Raw genomic sequence first — 19,634 nt, forward strand, 5'->3', positions numbered from 1 at the left:
GTGAGTAGGGAGCATGAGGAATCACTTCAAAGTTGTTATCATGAAGAAACTGTTGCGTAACGTTAGCTCGATGTGCGGGTGCATTGTCTTGGTGAAACAGGACACGCCCAGCCCTTCCTGGACGTTTTTGTTGCAGTGCAGGAAGGAATTTGTTCTTCAAAACATTTTCGTAGCATGCACCTGTTACCGTAGTGCCCTTTGGAACGTAATGAGTAAGGATTACGCCCTCGCTGTCCCAGAACATGGACACCATCATTTTTTCAGCACTGGCGGTTACCCGAAATTTTTTTGGTGGCGGTGAATCTGTGTGCTTCCATTGAGCTGACTGGCGCTTTGTTTCTGGATTGAAAAATGGCATCCACATCTCATCCATTGTCACAACCGACGAAAAGAAAGTCCCATTCATGCTGTCGTTGCGCGTCAACATTGCTTGGCAACATGCCACACGGGCAGCCGTGTGGTCGTCCGTCAGCATTCGTGGCACCCACCTGGATGACACTATTCGCATTTTCAGGTCGTCATGCAGGATTGTGTGCACAGAACCCACAGAAATGCCAACTCTGGAGGCGATCTGTTCAACAGTCATTCGGCGAGCCCCCAAAACAATTCTCTCCACTTTCTCGATCATGTCGTCAGACCGGCTTGTGCGAGCCCGAGGTTGTTTCGGTTTGTTGTCACACGATGTTCTGCCTTCATTAAACTGTCGCACCCACGAACGCACTTTCGACACATCCATAACTCCATCACCACATGTCTCCTTCAACTGTCGATGAATTTCAATTAGTTTCACACCACGAAAATTCAGAAAACGAATGATTGCACGCTGTTCAAGTAAGGAAAACGTCGCCATTTTAAGTATTTAAAACAGTTCTCATTCTCGCCACTGGCGGTAAAATTCCATCTGCCGTACGGTGCTGCCACCTCTGGGACGTATTGACAATGAACGCAGTCTCATTTTAAAACAATGCGCATGTTTCTATCTCTTTCCAATCCGGAGAAAAAAATTCGGAGGCCTTAGAACTTGAATGCACCTCGTACTCGCAAGTTTTTCGAACCTACTGGTAAAACATCTAGCAGGCCGTCTCTGAATTACTTTGGTATCTTCCTTTAATTCGACCTGGTGGGGATACTAATCACTCGAGTAGCACTCAACAATGATATACGCAGTCTGCAAAATGCTGATCATGCTACTGAGGAAAAAGTCATTGACTGAATGCAACCTAACCGTATTATTCCTGTATTATGCGGTTCGGACATCGCCATCATCAGACTTGTATAAAAGCACTTGGCAGCTATTTTCATTGTAATGCACAGTACAAAACTAACACGTGAAGTATATTACTGCGTAATCCTAACTTATCGTCTATTCTTCAGCGTTCTCGCCATCAGTGATTTGAAACTTATCATAGAAGCAGGCAAAACATAAATATTTCTCACACTATGCACAATACTCGAACGAAATCTCGCTGCATGACGTTTTTCCCGGTACACTGTTCGCAGAAAACACGCGTGATTCATGTTGCTAAAAACAGATCTATCAGGTAACAATTTGCATGCGCACCAAGCATATAAAAGCATATACTCAAAGACAGGCATAGACGACTGGCTCGTTGAGCATCATCATCCACGAAATTCCTATCGTAGAGCGTCAGGTACCATGATGAAAATAGCTGTACATAGATTATACTGTACATAATTATCTAATTATTAATCACCTCCCGATGTTTCACTTAAAAAAGAAAGAAAGATATTCTAGCTATCGGAATCTTAGCAGATACACCGGAAAAATATCGAATGAAGAAAAAAAAAGGCACGATAAAATATCGAACGCGGGCTAACAGTTCAGTAGTCTAATACCTTGACCACTTGACCTCCATCATCTCTCTGCGAGATACCTACAATAACGTGTACCCAAGTTACAGCACGAAAACACAAAAACCTTAGTAACTCGAATATTACTAACTTTGAAACCCACATTGTATTGATAAAAAATGTCTGTTTTTACACGAACTTTCGATGTATAGCACTGAAAATCCGATTTTCCGTCATCAGCGTTGAGTGTCTAGCAAAAAGTGAAACATGTGCCTCTTTGTCTTCAGTATAAAACTTCATTGCAAAAATTCATCAACATCGGTGACCCACATGTGAGCCTCTCCCCTAGTGAGTATTGGGATTCTCAAAATGATCCGTCAGTGGAAAAGTTCGCGAAACCCTGCCCTGAATGTAGAGAAATGAAAGTTCCTGCATCTGAGTAGGAAAAACAATTCCGTATTGATCGAATACAGCATCAGTAATGCACTGATTGGCACAGTCACTCCGAAGAAATGTCTAGGCGTAACGCTACAAAGCGACATGGAACGACCATGAAAGCACGGTAGTAGGGAAGACGAATGTTCCATTTCTGTTCATAGACAGAGTTTTAGGAAAGTGTGGCTCACCTGTAAAGCCGACCGCGTATAGAACACTAGTCCAAACCATTCTTAAATAGCATAGCTGCGACATAAAGTCACGAAGAAGGTATGTGACCATGTTCAAAAAGTTCTGAGGCTCCAAATGCTAAACAGGTCGGTGAGCAACAAATCATTGACTGGAAGCAAGCTGACTTAGTTATTCCAGTATTACGTGTTTCGGACGCTGCCATCATCAGATATTCTTTAATATCGTGCTGCCTATAGGAACAAAACTTACATGTTGTAGTAGTAACGATCATAAGTAGTTTCAGTTTACAGGATACGAGGTGTAGAAGTATGAAACCGAAATTTGGTTCCAATAATTATACATCTGTTGTTTGAAACTGATAAATAATATTTTATTTAAAATAATCTCCATTGCTATTTATACATTTCTGCCACCTCTCCGGCAAGCAATGAAAGCCACGCCAAAAAAACAGTTCGTCTTTTGAAGTGAAACAGTGAGCGAGCCATTTTCGTATATTTTCATACGAATGGAAGCGTTGTTCACCAGAGCGTCTACCAGTGATGCCAACAGATGATAATCTGAGGGAACCAAGTCTGGAGAATAAGCCGCATGCCCTAGTATTTTCCAACTGAACGCTTCGATCGTTTCTATGACACGTTTTGTTGTGTGTGATGGGGCCTTATCATGGAGCAATGTGACTTTGTGTTGCCTTTTTCCATATTCCGGTCGTTTTCACGTAATGTTCGATTTAAATCGATCGTTTGCTGTTGGCAGCGATCAGTGTTACCGTTTTACCAGGTTTTAGCAGCTCATAATAGATGACACCCTTCTGAGCCTACCGAACACAAGCATTCTATTCTTTCCAAAGCGACTTGGTCTTGCAGTGGATGGATTCACCCATGATTTACAACGCTTAGGATTCTCAAAATATATTCATTTTTTGTCACCTGTTACTCTTCAACTTTCTTTTGTATCTGGCGAGCAGCATCTCACAAGTGGTCTTTCGATTTGCTTGCTGTCTTTCATTCAGTTCGTGCAGAAGCCATTTTTCCACTTTCTGTACCTATCCCATAGTTTTCAACCGAAGAAAAAAGGCTTTCTGCGTCACATTCTATTGTTGCGCGAGTTCTCGTTGAGTTTCGGTATCATCTTCATGCAATAAGGCCTGCAGTTCGTTGTCTTCAAACTTTTTCCGTGGTTTCACGCGTTCGTCGTTTCTCACGTCAAAATCACCGCTTTTGAATTCTTTGAACGACTTGAAACACTGTATTTTCCCAAGAGCATGTTCGCCAAAAGTTTCGACAAGCATTCGATGCAATTCTGCAGCAATTTTTCTCAAATGATAACAGAAAACAAGTGCTGTTCGCAAATCGTAGTTCCTAGGCACAATACTCGACATGTTTACGGGTTTGAAACAGATACCGATGTGTGGTACTTGGGTTACTGCTTGTTGATATTCGTCGTCAGCCGTTACAGGAAGCAGATGGCGCTGCAGACGCGGTCTCACGGGCTTTACACTGAAAAAAAAAAAATGGTTCAAATGGCTCTGAGCTCTAGGGGACTTTACATCCTAGGTCATCAGTCCCTTAGAACTTAGAACTACTTAAACCTAACTAACCTAAGGACATCACACACATCCATGCCGAGGCAGGATTTGAACCTGCGACCGTAGCGGTCGTGCGGCTCCAGACTGAAGCGCCTAGAACCGCTCGGCCACACCGACCGGCGGCTCTACACTGACGGCTACCACCATATATAGCGAAATTCCGGTTTCATACTTCTATACTTGGTACTTGTGATCTATCAAGTCGGGATACTACCTCAAAATAGCGTAAATACCAAGCAAGATACAGCGCATGCACGTCGCGAGAGATTTTCTATATTGTCTCTGTCTCCTCGCAAAAATTATTAGATCTAAATAAAAATGAGTAGGATCTTTAACGTAGGAGATTTAATGTAGTTTAGTTTTGTACTGGGCCATGTTTTCGTTGGATTCCTTGGTTTTCGAGTTATTCAAAAAAACATACTCCATCCCCATACTCACCTGTTTTAGTATCCTGTTCATAGCGCTCCCTCCTATCACTGTAAAAAAAATTTGTTTTGATCCTCTTCGTCTTCAATGATTGGGCTTTAGTTCTTGGGTGCATTATTTGTTCCCACCTCTCGCCTTATGAGGGTTCATCCAGCATTGTCGAACGCGATCTTTTTGGTGGTCCACGTGTTATGTAGGGGGGGGGGGGGGCATAATGTTGCATGTGCGAACTGACCTCCAAATCTTTGAACACGGTACCACTCGCCGGTCAACATTGTCGTGAAGCTGTACTCCTTCTCCATGCGCTTCTTTTCAGGGTTGCATTCGGTCCTGACGCCATTTTAATGGATGACAATGCGCAACCGCGTCGAACAGTGCGGTCTGAGAAGGCCTTGGAACAAGAGGATATTCGGCGAATAGACAGCAAAAGGACGTTCTCCACAATATTGAAAGTGACTAGAGTGCAGTTAAGTGGGAGGTGCCTAAGAGTCATTGCTGGAACGACTAGTGTTTCTTACGTGCGCTGGTGTGCAAAACTTAAGACGAAAGTAACATAACTCGGTGAAACTTCGATCGTACATACAAAAAAGTGCTGCAGTATAGTAAGGAAGGTAACTGAAAGAGACACGGGATTAGACGAGCACATATGACACTTTCATACAAAGACAATAATTACACTACAGTCACAGCGGTTTATGATGGTTTCGTGGACATTAAAAAAAGGTGGTTCTTAATAGAGAGTGTGATCACGACATATGGCAGTTTGTGCTTTGAAAGGTGCTCCAATGCTGGGCACAAGGTTGGTAAGGAATTCTTGTTGTAAGGCGTTCCATTATTCCACCAGCGCGTTTGACAAATAATGGACGGTCGTTGCTGCGGTATGTCTTTCCAACTCATCCCACACGTAGTCAGTTTTCAGAAAGCTGTTGTTAAACACAGTACATATATCTGATTTTCAATAAAGAAAATATTTTTACCATATATTGACACTAAATCCTCGATCTTCTGCAGCTGGCCAAACATATGTTTCACTACTGATTATACGGTTTTCATTTTATCCTGAGAATTAGCCGTTGTACTCGCATACCACATTGTTTTTGCCTTCCTAACGATCATTTTACGAACCTTACAGTACTGTTTGTAATGGAATACTATTGCACTAATGTATCTACTTATAACATTTTGATATAAATCCCACTTTGTTCTACATGATGTCCTTATCTCATTAGTAATCCATACAGGTTACCTGTTAGGTTTGTTATCTTGTTTTAATTGAGGGAAAGTATTGTGCATTGAGGTGACCATTTGCAGCCGTTCATGGACTTCGTACTCCCAAACAAAGATGGAATTTTTATGGACAGCAATGTGCCCTGTCACTGGGCCACAATTGCTCGCGATTGGTTTGAAGAACATGTTGGACAGTTCGATCGAATGTTTTGGCCAACCACATCGCCCAACATGAATACCATCGCACATCTGTGGGACGGCCGGCCGCGGTGACCGAGCGGTTCTAGGCGCTTCAGTCCGGAACCGCGCGACTGCTACGGTCGCAGGTTCGAATCCTGCCTCGGGCATGGATGTGTGTGATGGTCTTAGTCATGGGATACCTCCTAATATCGTGTCAGATCTTCTTCTGTCAAGCGTAGTGTAGCAAACCGACGTGGCATGGACTGAACAACTCGTTGGAAGTCCCCTGAAGAAGCACTGATCCATGCTGCCTCTATACCCGTCCATAAATGGGAAACCGTTGCAGGCGCAGAACTTTGTGCACGAACTGACCTCTCGATTGCGTCCCACATAAATGGTTCAAATGGTTCTGAGCACTATGGGACTTAACATCCTTGGTCATCAGTCCCTTAGAACTTAGAACTACTTAAACCTAACTAACCTAAGAACATCAACACATCCATGCCCGAGGCAGGATTTGAACCTGTGACCGTAGCAGTCGCGCGGTTCCGGAATGAAGCGCCTAGAACCGCTCGATCACCCCGGGCGGCCGTCCAACACATGTGTGATGGTATTCATGTTGGGCGATCTGGTTGGCCAAAACATTCGATCGAACTGTCCAACATGTTCTTCAAACCAATCGCGAGCAATTGTGGCCCAGTGACAGGGCACATTGCCGTCCATAAAAATTCCATCTTTGTTTGGGAGTACGAAGTCCATGAACGGCTGCAAATGGTCTCCAAGTAGCCGGACATAAACAGTTCCAGTTAACGATCGGTTCAGTTGGACCAGAGGATCCAGTCCATCCCGTGTGAACACAGCCAACACCAACTTGCACTGTGCTTTCTTGACAAACTCGTCCATGGCTTCGTGCGGTCTGCCATCGTGTCTTACCAACTGAAATCGGGACTCACCTGATCAGGCCACGGTTTTCCAGCCGTCTAGGGTCCAATCGATATGGTTACGAGTTCAGAACACGAGCTGCATGCGATGTTGTGCAAATAGCAAAGCCACTCGCATCGGTCCTCTACCGCCATAGCCCACTAACGCCAAATCTCGCCGCACTGTCCTATCGAATACGTTCGCCGTGCGCCCCACGTAGATTTCTGTGACTATTTGAAACAGTGTTGCTTGTCTGTTAGTAGTGACAACTCTAACCAAACGCCGCTGCTCTCGGTTGTTAAGTGAAGGCCGTCAGCCACTGTGTTGTCCGCGATGAGAGGTAATGCCTGAAATGGGATGTTCTTGTCACAATCTTGACACTGTCGATCGCATGTACTCCGTCTTCAGGCCACGAGTGGCCTACCGGGACATCCGACCGCCGTGTCATCCTCACGGAGGATGCGGATAGAAGGGGCGTGGGGACAGCACACCGCTCTCCCGGTCGTAAGATGGTATTCTTGACCGAAGCCGCTACTATTCGGTCGAGTAGCTCCTCAATTGGCATAACGAGGCTGAGTGCGCCCCGAAAACTGGCAACAGCGCATGGCGGCCTGGATGGTCACCCATCCAAGTGCCGACCACGCCCATGAGTGCTTAACTTCGGTGATCTCACGGGAACCGGTGTATCCACTCCGGCAAGGCCGTTTCCACACTGTCGATCGCGGAATACTGAATTCCCTAACGATTTTCGAAACGGAATGTCGCGTGCATCTAGCTCCAACCACAGTTCTGCGTTTAATGTTTGTTAATTCCCGGTGTGCGGACATACTCACGAGGGAAACCGTTTCACATGACTCACCCGAGGACAAAAGACAGCTCCGCCAATGCACTGTCCACTTACACCTTCTGTAGGCGATACTACCGCCATCTGTTGATGTGCGGATATCGCTGTTCGATGCCTTTTGTCACCTAAGTGTATTCATCGTCTATGTCAGCAGCACTATAAACGTCATGCCGCCCTTGTTCTTTAATGAGGTTTTAACACGTCTTTGTTTCCACTGGATGAACATGTCTAAACAAGCTATAATTATGTTTAAGAAGTACTTTATAGTTAGACTCACGTTTTATGGATCATATGTAGGACTAATCGTAATTATGTAAAAGGAGTCATTTTACAAAATGTTCAAATGTGTGTGAAATCTTATGGGACTTAACTGCTAAGGGCGTCAATCCCTAAGCTTACACACTACTTAACCTAAATTATCCTAAGGACAAACACACACACCCATGCCCGAGAGAGGACACGAACCTCCGCCGGGACCAGCCGGACAGTTCATGACTGCAGCGCCACTTGACCGCTCGGCTAATCCCGCGTGGCGAGCCATTTTATATTCATTTATACAGATTCATATGTAAATATGGCTACACACTGACCATTTACAAGTGGATTTTTTGTTTTTTAAAGTATAGATGTGAATTAGTCATTCTTACCCAGCTCTTATTACACATTACAAAACTATAAATTGTCAATGAGAAACGTTTTCAATTTGTTATCAAGTTTAACTTTACTGCCAGTCACACATTTTATATTATTAAGAAGACAATCAAAATTTTTGGTAGCAGCATTGTGTAATCGATTTTTGCTAAAGACAGTTCTCATGTAGAATAAAGAACGTAATTTTTTCTGCTATTGTAATTATGTATGTCACTGTTCCTTTTAAAATGTAGTGGGTTATTTGCTAGAAACATCATGAAGGAATTTGAAATTTATGGAAAGTTCCTATGTGACTATAGTGCTGAGGTCATCGGACCGTAGGCTTACACACTACTTAAACTAACTTACGCTAAGGACAACACACACACACTTGCCCCAGAGAGGACTTGAACCTCCGACGGGGAGACGCGCGAACCGTGACAAGAAGGCGCCCTAGACCGCACGGCTTCCCCGCGTGGCTTATGAAGGAAACATACTGTGAAGCAGCAGTGAAAATGAGTTAGCACCACTTATTATTCTCACAGTACGTCTTTGACCAATGAAGACTTCCCTTGTTAAAGATGTATCACCACAGAACGCTATTCCACGTGTCATTATTGCTAAAAAGATGCAAAATATTGTCGCAGAAGAAGCTGAGTAGCACCGTGGTAGTCCGCCTCCGTAGCGTAGCGGTAGCGTAACCGACTACCACGCTGGGGGCCCGGGTTCGATTCCCGGCAGGGGACTGGATGTTGTGTATCATTTATCATCATTTATACCGGCACGGTGGCTCAGCGTGTTCGGTCAGAGGATTAGCTGCCCGTTAATGGATCAACGACGAACTGACACGACGTCCACCCTGAGCAGATGCAACGGACTAAAACGAAGAAAATAAGATTAAGAAAAAAAATAGTGTAGTGGTTATGATACTAAACTGTTGCTTGGAGGGTCGTGAGTTCAAAACTCATATGAACTATACAATTTTAATTTCTATATTCTTTTCTGCAAAAAGGTGGGAATTTAAGGAGATGGGACCTGGATAAACTGACAGAACCAGAGGTTGTACAGAGTTTCAGGGAGAGCATTAGGGAGCGATTGACAGGAATGGGAGAAATAGATACAGTAGAAGAAGAATGGGTAGCTTTGAGGGATGAAATAATGAAGGCAGCAGAGGATCAAGTAGGTAAAAAGACGAGGGCTAGTTGAAATCCTTGGGTAACAGAAGAAATATTGAATTTAATTGATGAAAGGAGAAAATATAAAAATGCAGTAAATGAAGCAGGCAAAAAGGAATACAAACGTCTCAAAAATGAGATCGACAGGAAGTGCAAAATGGCTAAGTAGGGATGGCTGGAGGAGAGATGTAAGGATGTAGAGGTTTATCTCACTAGGAGTAAGATAGGTACTGCCTAAAGCAAAATTAAAGAGACCTTTGGAGAAAAGAGAGCCACTTGAATGAATATCAAGAGCTCAGATGGAAACCCAGTTCTAAGCAAAGAAGGGAAAACAGAAAGGTGGAAGGAGTAAGTAGAGGGTTTATACAAGGGCGATGTACTTGACGACAATATTATGGAAATGGAAGAGGATGTAGGTGAAGACGAAATGGGAGATACGATACTGCGTGAAGAGTTTGACAGAACACTGAAAGACCTGAGTCTAAACAAGGCTCCTGGAGTAGACAACATTCCATCAGAACTACTGACGGCCTTGGGAGAGCCAGTCCTGACAAAACTCTACCATCTGGTGAGCAAGATATATGAGACAGGAGAAATACCCTCAGACTTCAAGAAGAACGCAATAATTCCAATCCCAAAGAAAGCAGGTGTTGACAGATGTGAAAATTACCGAATTATCAGTTTAATAAGTCACGGATGCAAAATACTAACGCGAATTCTTTACAGACGAATCGAAAAACTGGTAGAAGCCGACCTCGGGGAAGATCAGTTTGGATTCCGTAGAAGTGTTGGAACACGTGAGGCATTACTGACCCTACGACTTATCTTAGAAGCTAGATTAAGGAAAGGCAAACCTATGTTTCTAGCATTTGTAGACTTAGAGAAAGCTTTTGACAATATTGACTGGAATACTCTCTTTCAAATTCTGAGGGTGGCAGGGGTAAAATACAGGCAGCGAAAGGCTATTTACAATTTGTAAAGAAATCAGGTGGCTGTTATAAGAGTCGAGGGACATGAAAGGGAAGCAGTGGTTGGGAAGGGAGTGAGACAGGGTTGTAGCCTCTCCCCGATATTATTCAATCTGTATATTGAGCAAGCAGTAAAGGGAAAAAAAGGAAAATTCGGACTGGGTATTAAAATCCGTGGAGAAGAAATAAAAACTTTGAGGTTCGCCGATGACATTGTAATTGTGTCAGAGACAGCAAAGGACTTGGAAGAGCAGTTGAACGGAATGGACAGTGTCTTGAAAGGAGGATATAAGATGAACATCAACAAAAGCAAAACGAGGATAATGGAAAGTAGTCGAATTAAGTCGGGTGATGCTGAGGGAATTAGAATAGGAAATGAGACACTTAAAGTAGTAAAGGAGTTTTGCTATTTGGGGAGCAAAATTACTGATGATGGTCGAACCAGAGAGGATATAAAATGTAGACTGGCAATGGCAAAGAAAGCTTTTCTGAAGAAGAGAAATTTGTTAATATCGAGTACAGATGGAAGTGTCCGGAAGTCGCTTCTGAAAGTATTTGTATGGAGTGTAGCCATGTATGGAAGTGAAACATGGACGATAAATAGTTTGGACGAGAAGAGAATAGAAGGTTCCGAAATGTGGTGCTACAGAAGAATGCTGAAGATTAGATGGGTAGATCACATAACCAATGAGGAAGTATTGAATAGAATTGGGGAGAAGAGGAGTTTGTGGCACAACTTGACAAGAAGAAGGGACCGGTTGGTAGGACATGTTCTGAGGAATCAAGGGATCACAAATTTAGTGTTGGAGGGCAGCGTGGAGGGTAAAAATAGTAGAAGGAGACCAAGAGATGAATACACTAAACAGATTCAGAAGGATGTAGGTTTCAGTAGGTACTAGGAGATGAAGAAGCTTGCACAGGATAGAGTAGCATGGAGAGCTGCATCAAACCAGTCTCAGGACTGAAGACCACAACAACAACAACAACATATTCGGTTCGAGTACATTCTAGAAGTATCCACAAATGTCAAGAATCAGTGTACTGGAATTTTGTGTAGCTGTATATATACCGTATGTGTTCTGGCCGGAGACAGTTCGCTCCGCGCTCTTGTATGTGCAAGTGCTGAATAAACGTTCGTTAAGTAAAGTTAGTTTTGTCATTCATCTAATTACACCTTCTTCTACAGGACAATATATCAGCGTACTGATCTGTCTCTCTTCAAGATTTGCAGTGTTCTAAGTGCAAATGTTGATGAACTAACTTGTTTTAGGAGTTACTAAATGTGCCGTTTCGCACTTAAATTCTCACGAGTATGGACACCTGACAATTCTGAAAATTCCACTGTAGTTTTTATTCCCTCAGCATGCGTTGCAGTTATAACTGATGTAGTACCTCTAGATGTCTACAGCCAAGCATTTTGTCTGTCTTTGAAACAGTGAGAGACCATTTGCAGAAAACCAATCACTAATACTGTGAACAACATTACGGATAATTTTCAGTATATTTACTCTGGGTGACGAACTATGACTCTGATTTGAATTGGCGTTTTATCTGGAAATAAATATGCAGCCAGTCGCTGTTTTACGATTTATTCGACCATGGACATGTTTTCGAGCCACTGCAGGCTCATCATCAGATGGAGGTGTTACTTGATCATTATGCTGTGGACCAAGTGTAGCTGTGCTGATGATGCTGGTGGAAGTGATGGAAATTTAGTAATCAGTGAGGAAACGTTTACGACCCTCAAAGATTTTAATGTTTTAGGTACTTGCAGTGCACTGCCTTGTAGTAATCATATCAGATCTCTTCCTATAATGTGCATTATTAAGCTATGTGCATTACAGGAATAGATCTGATATGGATACCAAAAGGTAGTGCACTGTAAATAACGAAAACATTAAAATCTTTGGGATTCGTAAACTACAAAATTTCCGTCTTTTCTGGCAGCTGCATCAGCACTGGATCTTCCTATACTCGGTCCACAGAATAATGATCCTGTAACACCTACATATGATGATGAGTCTGCAGTGGGCTCGAAAACATGTCCATGATCGAATAAATCGTTAAAAAGCGACTGGTTGCATATACACTCCTGGAAATCGAAATAAGAACACCGTGAATTCATTGTCCCAGGAAGGGGAAACTTTATTGACACATTCCTGGGGTCAGATACATCACATGATCACACTGACAGAACCGCAGGCACATAGACACAGGCAACAGAGCATGCACAATGTCGGCACTAGTACAGTGTATATTCACCTTTCGCAGCAATGCAGGCTGCTATTCTCCCATGGAGACGATCGTAGAGATGCTGGATGTAGTCCTGTGGAACGGCTTGCCATGCCATTTCCACCTGGCGCCTCAGTTGGACCAGCGTTCGTGCTGGACGTGCAGACCGCGTGAGACGACGCTTCATCCAGTCCCAAACATGCTCAATGGGGGACAGATCCGGAGCTCTTGCTGGCCAGGGTAGTTGACTTACACCTTCTAGAGCACGTTGGGTGGCACGGGATACATGCGGACGTGCATTGTCCTGTTGGAACAGCAAGTTCCCTTGCCGGTCTAGGAATGGTAGAACGATGGGTTCGATGACGGTTTGGATGTACCGTGCACTATTCAGTGTCCCCTCGACGATCACCAGTGGTGTACGGCCAGTGTAGGAGATCGCTCCCCACACCATGATGCCGGGTGTTGGCCCTGTGTGCCTCGGTCGTATGCAGTCCTGATTGTGGCGCTCACCTGCACGGCGCCAAACACGCATACGACCATCATTGGCACCAAGGCAGAAGCGACTCTCATCGCTGAAGACGGATGCGGTGCGGTCCCCTACGGCACTGCGTAGGATCCTACGGTCTTGGCGCGCATCCGTGCGTCGCTGCGGTCCGGTCCCAGGTCGACGGGCACGTGCACCTTCCGCCGACCACTGGCGACAACATCGATGTACTGTGGAGACCTCACGCCCCACGTGTTGAGCAATTCGGCGGTACGTCCACCCGGCCTCCCGCATGCCCACTATACGCCCTCGCTCAAAGTCCGTCAACTGCACATACGGTTCACGTCCACGCTGTCGCGGCATGCTACCAGTGTTAAAGACTGCGATGGAGCTCCGTATGCCACGGCAAACTGGCTGACACTGACGGCGGCGGTGCACAAATGCTGCGCAGCTAGCGCCATTCGACGGCCAACACCGCGGTTCCTGGTGTGTCCGCTGTGCCGTGCGTGTGATCATTGCTTGTACAGCCCTCTCGCAGTGTCCGGAGCAAGTATGGTGGGTCTGACACACCGGTGTCAATGTGTTCTTTTTTCCATTTCCAGGAGTGTATATTCCCAGATAAATCGCCAATTTACCTTTTGTCCTGTCGCTGTATGAATGCTTGGATTACTTGCAGTACTAGTATCTTCTGAAAAAAGAACTCATATTGCTTGTGTTTTATTAGATGGAAGATGGTTTACATTCATGAGGAACAACGCGGACGTTACATCGAGCCTTGTGCAACCGTGTACGTGATTTCTCCCCAGTCAGAGTAATCACCCCTGATTACATTGGCTGAATTACTAACTTCGTGCGTTCCATTGGTTAGCTGTGGAGGAGGCTTGCAGACAGTGTCAGAGAAACTGGAGCTGTCGAAAGATGGTGATGATGTTGCCGTGGTTGACACCAGACGCTGCGGTGGATAATGCAGCGTGCTGTACCACACGCGAGCCGCACACCGGAAATTCGTGACGCACAAGTGACACAGAGAGAGTTGGGGAGGGGATGTGAATGAGAGCGCCGAGACAGGCAGGTAGCTGGCACATAGACACGCGTAGAGCAGCAGGCGGCGGCACGCGACCTAGCCACAGAGCGGCGCAGCGCCGGCAGAGTGCAGCATAGAAGACGCAGACGTCGACATGGCCGGCTGCTGGCTGTTCCTCGCAGCTATTACCGGGCTCCTGCTGGCAGCCGCCGCCGCATTTGCCGCCGCGGTCACTCCACAGGTAAAAAACACGCGTGTCCCACACCATACCACACCACACCACAGGGCCCCCACTCTCTCGACTCGAAAACGGTCTCGAAGAAATTCTCGCAAGTAGAACGTGCAGCGTTAAGCTACTTGTTGCCACAAGAGAACTCGAACTTCTAGGGGTTCTCTACAGCCGTCGAATAAAGTAGTGATTTTTGTCGCCACGGGTATCTGAAGCAGTGCTGTCCATAATCCTTTGAAGAGCAGTTGGTTAGTTCCATGTTCCATTACTTATAATAACATCTACATCGACATAGATACTCCGTGACGGAGGGTACCCCATACAACTACTTGTCATTTCCTTCCCTGTTCCACTCGGAAATAGTGCGAGTGGCAAACTACTATCTGTATGCCTCCGTATGAGCCCCAGTTTCTCGTGTCTTATCTTCGCGCTCCTTAAGCGATATGTATGTTGGAGCATTAGAATCGTTCTGCAGTCAGCTTCAAATGTCGGCTTTCTAAATTTTCTCAATAGTGTACATGGGCAGTGAGATGAAACAAGGTTGTTGGATTCAGCATAGGTTTCAAGCCTTTTCTTGGTCAGCAGCTTTAACTGGACATAAATGCATCGGTTCTGAAAAGAAGGCAGCTTGTGTCACGTAGGCACAGCGGAAGTTCCTCTGGGAGAAAACTTGCAAAGATTTGACTAGGCCTTTGAAGTAAATTTTTTAAACCAATTCCCTAAAATACACACATCAAAAAATGGTCTGCATCACCTCGGTTCCGAGAGTTCCGGAACCTGTACAGAAAATTGGAATAGAGATCAAACATCATTTCCGACCTTTTTATTGCTCATGAAAACCACACATTGCATGTTGTACCACCATACAGCGAGACCTTTTAGAGGTGGTGGTCCAGATTGCTATACACATCGGTACCTCTAATAGCCAGTAGCACGTCCTCTTGATGCATGCCTGTACTCAAGCATCAAGGCTCTGTTGGTACAGATTGTTCCACTCCTCTACGGCGATTCGGCGTAGATCCCTCAGAGTGGTTGGTGGGTCACGTCGTCCATAAACAGGCCTTTTCAGTCTATCTCAGGCATGTTCGATAGGGTTCATGTCTGGAGAACATGCTGGGCACTGTAGTCGAACGATGTCGTTATCCTGAGGGAAGTAATTCACAAGATGTGCACGATGGGGGCGCAAATTGTCGTCTATGAAGACGAATGCCTCTCCAATATGCTGCCGATATGGTTGCACTATCGGTCTGAGGATGGCATTCACGTATCGTACAGCCGTTACGGCGCCTTCCATGACCACCATCGGCGTACGTTACCCCATATAACGCCACCCCTGAATAGCAGGGAACCTCCACCTTGTTGCACTCGCCGGACAGTGTGTCTAAGACGTTCAGCCTGACCAGGTTGCCCCAAACACGTATGCGACGATTACCTGGTTGAAGGCATATGCGACATTCATCGTTGAAGAGAACGTGATGCCAAACCTGAGCGGTCCATTCGGCACGTTGCTGGGCCCATCTGTAACGCGGTGCATGATGTAGTGTTTGCGAAGATGGACCTTGACATGGACGTCGGGAGTGAAGTTGCGCATCATGCAGCCTATTGCGCACAGTTTGAGTCGTAACACGTCGTCCAGTGGCTGTACGAGAAGCATTATTCAAGTCGGTGGCATTGCTGTCAGGGTTCCTCCGAGCCATAATCCGTGGGTAGCGGTCATCCACTGCAGTAGTAGCCCTTGAGCAGCCTGAGCAAGGCATGTCAATGTCTCTCCGTATCTCCTCCATGTCCGAACAACATCGCTTTGGTTCACTCCGAGACGCCTGGACACTTCCCTTGTTGAGAGCCCTTCCTGGCACAAAGTAACAATGCGGACGCGATTGAACCGCTGTATTGTCTGTCTAGGCATGGCTGAACTACAGACAACACGAGCCGTTTACCTCCTTCCTTGTGGAATGACTGGAACTGATCGGCTGTCGGACCCCCTTCGTCTAATAGACGCAGCTCATGCAGGGTTGTTTACATCTTTGGGCGGGTTTAATGACAACTCGGAACAGTCAAAGGGGCTCTGTCTGTGATACAAGATCCACAGTCAACGTCTATCTTCAGGACTTCTTGGAACCGGGGTGATGCAAAACTTTGTTGGGTGTGTGTATTTCTTGACTGGCTGCCAACCTGTACAATAGCGTCTGCATCTACGTCTACATCTACATGGTTACTCTGCAATTCACACTTAAGTGCCTGGCAGAGGGTTCATCGAACCATTTTCATACTACTTCTCTACCATTCCACTCTCGAATGGCCCGTGGGAAAAAGGAACTCTTAAATGTTTCCTTTCGAGCTCTGATTTCTCTTATTTTATTATGATGATCATTTCTCCCTACGTAGGTGGGTGTGAACAAAATATTTACGCATTCGGAAGAGAAAGTTGGTGATTGAAATTTCGTAAATAGATCTCACCGCAAAGAAAGCCGCCTTTGTTTCAGTGGCTGCCACCCCAACTCGCGTACCATATCAGTGACACTCTCACCCCTATTGCGCGATAACACGAAACGAGTTGCCCTTCTTTGCACTTTTTCGATGTCCTCCGTCAATCCTACCTGGTAAGGATCCCAGAGCAGAGGACAGACAAGTGTAATGTAGGCTGACTGCTTAGTGGGTTTGTCGCATCTTCTAAGTGTTCTGCCAACAAAGCGCAGTCTTTGTTTCGCCTTCCCCATAATATTATCTATGTGGTCTTTCCCATTTAAATTGCTCGAAATTGTAATTCCTAGGTATTTACGAGCGAGGTGGCGCAGTGGTTAGCACACTGGACTCGCATTAGGGAGGACGACGGTTCAATCCCGCGTCCGGCCATCCTGAATTAGGTTTTCCGTGATTTCCCTAAATCGCTCCAGGCAAATGCCGAGATGGTTCCTCTGAAAGGGCGAGGCCGTCTTCCTTCCCCTTCCTTCCCTGATCCGACGAGACCGAAGACCTCGCAGTGTGGTCTGTTCCCACAAACAACCTCCTAGGTATTTAGTCGAACTGACAGCCTTTAGGTTTGTTCAATTTATCGTACACCCAAAATTTATCGGATTCCTTTTAGTACCCATCTGGATGACCTCGCACTTCTCTTTGTTTAGTGCCAATTGCCACTATTCGCACCATAGATCTGTAGATCATTTTGTGATTGGAATTGATCGTCTGATGATTTTACTAGACGGTAAATTACAGCGTCATCTACAAACAATCTAAGGGAGCTGCTCAGATTATCACCTAGATCATTTATGTAAATCAAGAACAGCAGAGGGCATATGACACTACCTTGCGGAACGCCACCGTCCTGTATGCTGTCTCCTTTACAGGTGCACCACTCTTTCCTAAAATTCTCCCAATAAACCGAAGTCTACTATTCGCCTTCCCTACCACAGTTGTCACATCCTCGTTCCACCTTATATCGCTTTGCAGCGTTACGCCCAGTTACTTAAACACCTTGACTGTGTCAAGCAGGACACTAGTAATACTGTATCCGAACATTACAGCTTTGATCTTCCTACTCATCCGCATTAACTCACATTTTTCCACATTTAGGGCTAGCTGCCATTCGTCAGACCAACTGGAAATGTCGTGTTATGTCTTATTACAATTACTCAACTCAGATTGCTGCCCATCCTGTCCGCGAAATCTATATACAGAACAACGGCGGTCCTATCACAGTTCCCTGGGGCACTCCTCACGGTACCCTTGTCTCTGATGAACACTCGCCGTCGAGGACAACATACTGGGTTCTATCACTTTTTAGCGACGAAGCCCACTTTTATTTGGATGGGTTCGTCAATAAGCAAAATTGCCGCATCTGGGGGACTGAGAATCCGCATTTCGCGATCGAGAAGTGTCTTCACCGTCAATGGGTGACAGCGTGGTGTGCAACGTCCAGTCACGGAATAATCGGTGCGATATTCCTCGATGCCAAGGTACGTGAAGGTTTTGGAAGATGATTTCATTCCCATTATCCAAAGCGACCCCGATTTGGACAAGATGTGGTTCATGCAAGACGGAGCTGACCCTCATCTACATCTACATCTACATCCATACTCCGCAAGCCACCTGACGGTGTGTGGCGGAGGGCACCTTGAGTACCACTATCGGTTATCCCTTCTATTCGAGTCTCGTATTGTTCGTGGAAAGAAGGATTGTCGGTATGCATCTGTGTGGGCTCTAATCTCTCTGATTTTATCCTCATGGTCTCTTCGCGAGATATACGTAGGAGGGAGCAATATACTGCTTGACTCCTCGGTGAAGGTATGTTCTCGAAACTTCAACAAAGGCCCGTAACGAGCTACTGAGCGTCTTTCTTGCAGAGTCTTCCACTGGAGTTTATCTATCATCTTCGTGACGCTTTCGCGATTACTAAATGATCCTGTAACGAAGCGCGCTGCTCTCCGTTGGATGTTCTCTATCTCTTCTATCAGCCCTATCTGGTACGGATCCCACACCGGTGAGCAGTATTCAAGCAGTGGGCGAATAAGTGTACTGTAACCTACTTCCTTTGTTTTCGGACTGCATTTTCTTAGGATTCTTCCAATGAATCTCAGTCTGGCATTTGGTTTACCGACGATTAATTTTATATGGTCATTCCATTTTAAATCACTCCTAATGCCTACTCCCAGATAATTTATGGAATTTACTGTTTCCAGTTGCTGACATGCTATATTGTAGCCAAATGATAAAGGATCTTTCTTTCTATGTATTCGCAGCATACTACACTTGTCTACATTGAAATTCAATTGCCATTCCCTGCACCATGCGTCAGTTCGTTGCAGATCATCCTGCATTTCAGCACAATTTTCCATTGTTACAACCTCTCGATATATTACAGCATCATCCTCAAAAAGCCTCAGTGAACTTCCGATGTTATCCACAAGGTCATTTATATATATTGCGAATAGCAACGGTCCTACGATACTCCCCTGCGGCACACATGAAATCACTCTTACTTCGGAAGACTTCTCTCCATTGAGAATGACATGCTGCGTTTCTGTTATCTAGGACCTCTTAAATCCAATCACACAATTGGTCTGATAGTCCATATGCTCTCACTTTGTTCATTAAACGACTGTGGGGAACTGTATCGAACGCCTTGCGGAAGTCAAGAAACACGGCATGTACCTGAAACCCGTGTCTATGACCCTCTGAGTCTAGTGGACGAATAGCGCGAGCTGGGTTTCTCACGATCGTCTTTTTCGAAACCCATGATGATTCCCACAGAGTAGATTTCTAGTCTCCAGAAA

General features: G+C 45.3%; 1 protein-coding gene and 1 pseudogene across 1 annotated transcript in view; one reads left to right on the forward strand and one right to left on the reverse strand.

The window, feature by feature from the left end:
• Positions 1-7,369: 7,369 nt before the first annotated feature.
• Positions 7,370-7,487, reverse strand: LOC124607961 (annotated as a pseudogene).
• A 6,706-nt stretch (positions 7,488-14,193) lies between these two features.
• The window catches only part of LOC124606671, a 241,138-nt gene continuing 235,697 nt past the window's right edge, over positions 14,194-19,634 (forward strand). The window contains exon 1 of the mRNA XM_047138686.1: positions 14,194-14,376. Within this exon, the coding sequence (XP_046994642.1) occupies positions 14,290-14,376 (87 nt within the window). The 5' untranslated portion in view covers positions 14,194-14,289. The remainder of the gene's footprint in view (positions 14,377-19,634) is intronic.

The sequence above is a fragment of the Schistocerca americana genome, chromosome 3, assembly GCF_021461395.2.
Source record: "Schistocerca americana isolate TAMUIC-IGC-003095 chromosome 3, iqSchAmer2.1, whole genome shotgun sequence".
Classification (NCBI taxonomy): Eukaryota; Metazoa; Arthropoda; class Insecta; order Orthoptera; family Acrididae; genus Schistocerca; species Schistocerca americana.